At 31.3% G+C, this 8,297-nt stretch overlaps 1 protein-coding gene across 1 annotated transcript; it reads right to left on the bottom strand.

Moving 5' to 3' along the window:
* Positions 1-1,978: 1,978 nt before the first annotated feature.
* LOC123530087 (protein PRQFV-amide-like) lies at positions 1,979-3,084 on the bottom strand. Its single transcript, XM_045310784.2, has one exon. It carries the CDS (start codon positions 2,974-2,976, stop codon positions 2,257-2,259), a length of 720 nt encoding a protein of 239 aa, XP_045166719.1. The 5' UTR covers positions 2,977-3,084; the 3' UTR covers positions 1,979-2,256.
* Between the last annotated feature and the right edge of the window lie 5,213 nt (positions 3,085-8,297).

Genomic DNA, 8,297 nt, shown 5'->3' with positions numbered 1-8,297 from the left:
GCTTGTTTAGCAATTTCACTAAAGAAATTATTATTATTACATTGTATTATTCTCCGAAGAAAGCATGTAGCTGTAACGTTGGAATTATAGTAAATTTTGAAATGATAGCGTGTTTGGTCTTTATCTACTTCATTACTAAAGAATCACCACATCATCATTTTTTAATTATTTTGATATCTTACGATCGGCTTCAGCGAGGAAGATATTTAAGTTCTTTCTATTTTCTTTGCCTTTGCGATTTTAGAGGAGATATTATTTAAAGCAGTTATATACGGATAAACGGACAGACATCGCACGTTGAACAAAATGTTATCACAATAGCTCACCATGGGCTTCCACTTCTAGTGAACTTAAAAATCAACTTCTACATATTTCTTTTCCAAGAACCAGAAAATATATATAAGAAAACAGACAGAAACAAGATTGTTTTTTTTCTATATTTTACATGATCGTGTGCTCAGTGCTAATAATCATAATAGACATCATCTGTGATTCACAAAAAAGACCGAAAACGGCTTAAAGGGAAAGGCAATGTTGTTTTATCTTAATTGCTATGATTTCTTAAAGCATTTAAAGAAGTGAAAGAATTTTCAAAATCGGCTTAAAAATGAGGACGTTATGAGCATTTAAATATTTAATCATAATGGCGGTCATTCTGGTTCCTTGGTAACAAAAAACAAATTTGCGGATTTTTTTTATTTCTCGATACATATTTGATTTGTATAAACTTTTTTCTGTAAAATAATATCTCTATTTCTTCCGGCTATCATGAAAGAATTTTCCAAGTTTTACATCTTACACTCAAGAAACACATGACCTTAATCTATTTAAAAGATAATTTGCTAAATAACGAATTTAGCAGTGTGTAAATGATGTCATAATCACACTAAAATGGCTTCCTCCGTGATCAGTCATTTTCTTAAATTTCAAACTGCCATATCTTTTTCATGGTCTCATTTAAAAATTCTTTTAGCGTTATGAAAGGCATGAGGATTGTTTTCATATAAAAATAAATTATTGTCAGGCATTCGTTTAATTAAACATTTTTGTGAAGGATATCCTTTTTAATGCATTGTTGAAATATTGGGCTTTTAAAAATGATAAATTGACAATTTAAATTTGTACCGTGATTTTAAATATCACCTTTTTAAGTGGCTTGCTCACTCAAAATTTGTTTAACATTTTATTTTGCAAAAAGATCCTTTGAAATTCATAACAGTTTTTTTTTTCTGAAGCAGTTAAGTGTCTAACGTGGTTTTGAAACCTGAACGAAATAAGTTTATGTGTGGATGTATTCCGGCAATTCATTGTGTTGTGTCCGAAACGTTTTGAGAAAATGAAGAAAAAAATCTTTTTAACGTTTTCAACGTATGAGACCGAAATATCTTTCATCAGTTCAAAACCAGATGCAATCTTTTCAATGTGGCCACCAGTGAGAATAAAAAGTCTTATGTCTTATATGTAAAACAAACATATTTTTTGTTTATTTCAAGTTCTTTTTCAATACTTTTAACAATTTTCGATCCTTCAAATTTAATATATTTCATCGTTATATATTTCAATACTTCATTAAAACATGTACGTAATACTTTTTGAAACTGCTTTCAATGAAACTGCTCTCAATGAATGTCTCTGTCTCTACAGAATATATCATTTTCGTTCACTTTGTGAGCAGTGAAAAAACTTTTTCATCTCTTATTTAACAATATTAGAGTTAAAAACGTATCCAATTTTATACTGCAATATAATACCAGAATGTCTTGTTTGATTAATTGTTTTCCTGTATTGTACACTTTTTTGCTTGAAATTGTCAAAATTCAATAATGAGATTTAGATACAAATTCTGGCCAAGTCTTCTATTGATTGTTCTTGTCTTGATTAGAACCTTTGGGACGTTGGCCTGAATGACGAATGGTAGGTTCGTTTAGCTGATTATACCTATATTGATGTTTTGCATAAAAAAACACAAACTACAGCATAGAATAAAATAAAGTTTATGCGACGGCTTTGTTCTGCCTTTTTATACATAAATATGATAATATGATAAACTATATACATTTTGAATGAGCTGCTCTTTTAGCAAAACTAAACGGTAAATATACAATAACAGTACATATCGTCAGCAGACCAAAGAACAAAAATAGCAATTTCAGAAATGGCATATTTATTATTGTTTACCATAGAAAACCACTTAGCTGCTGCAGTACTAGTTTAACAATCCTGTATTCAACTTCCTACAGTTTCTTTTATAGTTTTTTAACCCAAAAAGTCACGCATACGTTTTCCTACAAATTCTCTCATTCGCTTGCCGATAAATTCACGCATTCGTTTGTCTTCATTGAAATTGTCATTAAGCGACGAAGATGATCGTTTTCCGATTAATTCTCTTTGGTATCTTGGTTGTCGTAATCTTCTATAATATCCTTCAGGTGTTAAACGTTTGCCGACGAATTCTCGTAACCGTTTTGCCAAATAGGAATAGTCATTATAGCTTCTCTTACCAATAAATTCTCGCATTCTTTTGTCGTAAGTATCGAACTCGTCGTCGTCGTCATAATACTTTGACCGTTTTCCGACAAATTCTCTCTGACGCTTTTCCATTTCGTCGAGATCTAAATCTCGCTTTCCAAGGAAGTCCCGCATACGTTTTTCAGTCTCAAAGTCTGGAGTTGAACGTTTTCCAATGAACTCTCTCAAACGTTTATCAACGTCACTGTAAATATACCCGTCGGATTCCGGAAGCATTTCCTCAATGTCTAAAGGCTGATCATCTGCGGAGCGTTTCCCAATAAATTCTCTTTGTCTCTTTTCGTCTTCTGATTTAATTTCATCAAAATCACTAATATCTCTACGAGTTCTGTCAACTTTTTCATCTTCATTGTCATTTGATAATGCAATGCATCTTGCAAATTGTGCAAGACAATGTGTTGTAAAAACAATTACAAATAATGTATCTAAAGCTTTTGATATTCTCATTTTCAAGCACTTGTAAATTTATTATATCTTAATTCAAAAACTCTTACTTCTTAGTTTCAGAGTGATCCACTGTCTTGCAAACACCAATACAAAATACCGATATCTCCTCTCTGAAGTTTCCTTTTATTTGCATGCTCACGCCCTCTTCATGACGTTGCATATATAATTATCAGATGATAGAATTGGCGTATTGAATCTCGAGAAAACAGGCTCCTACACAAATATTGGCACTAACGAAATGCCTTTTAGCGTTAAATATTGACCATTTTTCTCTGAGGGAATCACAGACGCAATAATACCCTATGGTATTTTCTATCACGATGATTTTAAATTATTGCTATCAAATTATGCAATTACTTCTATTATTCAGTGATGTAGCTATTAAGTAGATACAAACTAATTGTATTGACACGGCATGAAAGAATTCCAACAGAGGCCGTGATTGTCTTGTAAAAGTGGCTCTTTCCGTAAACCTTCAAACTTACCAATTTAGCGAAGAAGAAGAGAAGATCTCGACTTGACAATGATTGGGCATAATAAGACAAAAATCATTTTCCTTCTCAGTTTGTTCTTGTTTGAGTTTTGTTTACTTTCCGATTCGCATTGTGAGGAATAATCCTCAAGAAATTGTTATCTCAATTTTCTGTGTGTATCCAATTTGGTTCTATATTTTTATTTCCTTCTTTTGAGGACATTGTTTTAAAAGTCTGTTTGAACTTCCGTTTGTTTTTGAGAAATTTATGTGTTCTTAATAGAAGTTGCTCCTCGAATTGATTGTCGTTGTTCGGATTTTCAACAAAAGAGATGTGATAATTTGTTGCTGGCTAGCAAAGATTATTTTGAGGATTGTCTTGGTATTATTTGAAGCTATAAAATTAATTAATTTTCAAATCAACAAAAAAAGTCTTAAAACAGCGAGCTTAGCGTGCGGCTTTTATGGTAACCATTTTTAAGCATCAGTTTTTAAATACATCAAGGCATTTGTTAAAATTGCATACATTTGTATATATTTTATAACGAAATTTTTATTTTAAGAAAATATTGTTAAAGCTAAAACAAAAATATGCTATGCTATATAAGTGTTTGTTATTTTCTTTCTTTGTAAATATTGGAAAACATTCCATATGTTTTGATTATGAATTAGAAACTTTTACAATAGCCAGACATGATATTTTCCTGAAATCACCTAAAAAAAAGCTTGCCATCATCTTTGATATCAATAATCCGCTGTATAATAGGTAATGCTATAACATAGTTTCACAATAGCATTTCCTGTCTTCTTTTTCTGTCTCAGTTTCAATCTTACTTATTGAAAAGAAGGACTTTACCTGTTTATCACGCATGTGTGATAGAACAAAATATAAAATCTCAATGTCTTGTTTTATTGGTTAGTAATGATAAATAAAACATTTGAAATAATACGACTCAGTGACATCTAGACAGTTTTTATTACAATACTCTTTAGACAGCTGTATATGCGTATGTGAATAGGACGGAATTTAGTTGTATTTTGACTCGAGGGAATTAAGCTACAATTTAACTAGAAGAGATTAATCTAGTCCATTAGTTGTACTTTAACTAGAAGCTGAAACTTTACTGATATATATACTGATGTGTGTACACATTGATAAGAATACAGTGTAAAAACTCTCGGGGAATTACCTTATTAGTACAGCTGCGTAGTAATACGAATAAACAACTAAATTAGCCAATGAAATAACCTGTAACACTAACTTTGACGGTCTATAACAAAATAAACATATAACCAATGAGAAAGAAGGGCACAATTTGATAATTCAATGATTTTTATAATTAAATAGACCCTTTAACATGTATGAATTAGGCAAACAAATTCTCACTTGATATATGCATTTCCCATTTTCATTAGAGTGAATAACGAAGCTGAAAATGACTTCAATGCATTTTAATTTTTGTAGAGCAAATCATTCAATTATTTTCTTAACTTGAAATATTATACATCACAATTACTGTTCTAACTACGAAAAAAAAAACATTGTTATTGTTGATTATGTTACTTATTTTACGAGATTTCATGATGACCTTTTTGTACAGAATGTTCGAGTGAAAGGAAGCGTGTCTGAACGTGAAATATCGTGCCTGGAAATGACAGGATATATCTATACACTGATTAAGTAGTGAACATGTCTTGTTTTTTCGTGTTGAACATAGAACAATATTGGTAATATTGAACTTTGACCCTAGAAACTTGTCAAAACAAGATCAATGTTTCTGACGGCTTGAAATCAATGCTTTCCATTTACGTGAAATTGTTTGGTTCAACTGGATAGGACTAATAAAATAAAAGTCCCTCTAACAACATTCGGTGGTAAAAAAATCATATATGTATCTGAGTTTAAAATTAATTGCCGTAAATTGACTACATGCTATTAAACATATACGAATGTACGACTATATCTCATAACGATTCTTAAATTGAACTTATTTCCCAATCTATGAAAAGTTCTTTGACACAAATTCAATGAATACCTTTCTATATATTGAAAATGTTTTGAAATATATTGTTAAATGTGACGTCACCAATTACAAACATTGGCCTGACATTTTCGGCAATCTTGAAAAATATGTCATTGAATTTATTTATATGTTGCTTTAAAACAATAGAGCAAATTCGACGTCTGATTTTTATAGCAATTCCAATTAACAACAAAAAAATGTATATAATTTAGTGGTACAATACCTGTGTCATAAGAAATACTTTAAACAGATTAAATATATTATTTTAGTTTATAATGTAAAACGTCGTGTCAGTTGAAATTTACAGAATTTGTAAAAAAATCATTGGTTACTTGATAATAACTTGCACGAAGATATGTAGTGTTCTTGTCTTAAAATTGGGATAATAGTGCATAAAAGTGGAAATTGTTTTACTATTTTATTCCTTATTTGTTTTATTTTTCTTTATTTATTTCTCTTTGTTGAAGTTTTTTTTAATATAAGGACGGACCACGTCATGTTTCACGATTGTACCTACATATCATTTAATTTCTTTTAAAAAGTATTCTATCCTGTGCATTTGAATGTCCATAACATACATGTTTAATTAAACAGTTATACAGTAAATCAAATAGTCTACATGTAGTGAAAACAACAACAAGCAACTGCACCATAAGTTTATATACGCCAGGACCGGAAATGGTACTAGTTTCATTAGGACTCAAATGATGGCGAATTATTCTACCAACTCCATGTGTGTGTAAATTAATCAAGATAGTTGTGTTATTGACATTTTGTTGCAAACATGACTTTAAGTAAAATATTTGATCAAATTTGAAAGCGCTATTTTTCGATGCGTACGTCGCGTTAAATATCACGCCGAAATTATCGTTGTAATGATTTCAGCAGTGCTAGTCATATAAGAATGTTTAATATATATGTACTTTTTAAAGGTATTCCATTATATTTTGTTTCACTCTGTTATGTTTTACTTTACAAACGCAACATTTTATATCTTGAAAAATTCTGCAAAACCAATGAAACCTTGCTTTGTTTTAAATTTGGTGTACTTCTACAAAAAAGAATGTTTTTGATAAACCTTCGAAATTTCAACATAAAAACTATGCCATCATTTTATCTAAGACTTAAAAAAATCACGAAATGTACATAAATGTCACAAACTAAGGTTATAAGGACGGGGAACACATAACATCGTCATCGATCTTTATGAAAGAAAAGCACAAATTTAGTTTTGTCTGGTATTCCTTATTTAGCCAAATAAAATCCAGATCTCAATATCTTCATCTCTATTTTATCATATTTTGTATTCGCTCAATTTGTAGAAAAAAACATGGCTCATGTGTGTTTAGTAACTTCCAAAAATTGGCCAGAATAGATTGTATCAGTGCATAATGTGATTTACATAAAATGCTGATATGTTTTGTAAAACATACTGTTCTACGGGTGCAAGGGTATTCAAAAATGCATTTCTAGACACTTAAATATAACCTTTAGACATCGGGTACATTTTAATACGATCGTGAAATGACATCAGACGACCTACAGTGTTTCCTCGGAAGTTATGAAAGTACGCAGGCTAAACCTGGAAACTAAAGTCGCATTTGTATTGGTCTGCAGTCAGGGTTCACGCTGAGAGGTCAACCTGTCTAAAAGTATGCCTGTGGACTTCTTTTGTCGTGTAATAAATGTTGATTCTTTAGAAACATGAAGGGCCATCAGACGCTGAATCAGATATGGTTAATTGCATTACAGTTGCAAAAAGATATTCGTCAAAAATCAAGTGTTGCGTTAGATGGTTCGTTAAGTGTGTTATAGGGAAGGTTTTGAGGGAGTACTTATACTCATACCCACCGTCACAATTTAGGTGATATAGTGACTTTCCAGACTTAGGTGGTGGAGGAAAATCCAAGATGCCCGTCAAGCATTACAGGCACCTGAGAAGATCCATCGGCCTGTGTAAGCCAGCTGGATGACTTCCTCACTTGAAGAATTCTACACCCTAGGCAAAGTGTCGAATCGACATCGGTGAGTGGCAAGTAATTTGAAGTATTGCCAAGTGTATGTCTTTTAATTATGTTATCATTTAAACTGTGATACAGGAACAAATTTTATCTAAAAACTGCATAAGTCCTAAATGTTTGTTACTTTATCTTTCTGAAAAAACGTGTCCATCATGATGTAAGGACTCACTTTATAAAGAACTTTATTTCAAGTGATTGATGTGACGTCTTTTTGTCCAATGAAAAAGCACACTATAGAATCATTATCGAGAAACAGTGACACTTCATCAGAAATATATCAGATTTCAGACTCACTGTTCAGTCTAAGCGGCAACTCCCTTTAATTTGTTGTCAATTATGGTAACTATAGCAAGAGTGTCGTATTAAAATTATGCACTTGCTAGAATTCTGACTTATCGGATGTCTCGTATATGAATTGCATTTTGTTTAATCATGTTGGAAAACTGTATAATTTGCTCATTTCATTGATATGTGGCATCATTCTTTGCAATTTGGCTTTTGCGAAGAGAAGACGTTGTTATGATCAATATACAAATTCTGTTTATTGATATTGTTGCCTTATGAAAAATATCAGAAAGCTGCTTTTCAAACGTGATTTCAGAAATAAATGGGTGAAAAAGGAAACATATATTTTTCAGTTCCACAATTTGTAGTATCTCATGCTAGAATTCAATTAAATTTCTGTTCAGTCTTAATACAAAAGGAACCAGAACAATAATCAACGATTTAGTGGAAGCAAAGCAACAGAATGAAATCGGATCGCTGCAGTGTTCCTATGAAAAAAAGGTAGGCTTTCTATCGCTT

This window comes from Mercenaria mercenaria, chromosome 13, assembly GCF_021730395.1.
Source record: "Mercenaria mercenaria strain notata chromosome 13, MADL_Memer_1, whole genome shotgun sequence".
Lineage (NCBI taxonomy): Eukaryota > Metazoa > Mollusca > Bivalvia > Venerida > Veneridae > Mercenaria > Mercenaria mercenaria.
This window is presented reverse-complemented; position numbering and strand designations above follow the sequence as displayed.

Bases quoted from the DNA above. Each gene is read 5' to 3' on its own strand.
- LOC123530087 (XM_045310784.2), bottom strand. From the start codon at position 2,976: ATGAGAATATCAAAAGCTTTAGATACATTATTTGTAATTGTTTTTACA.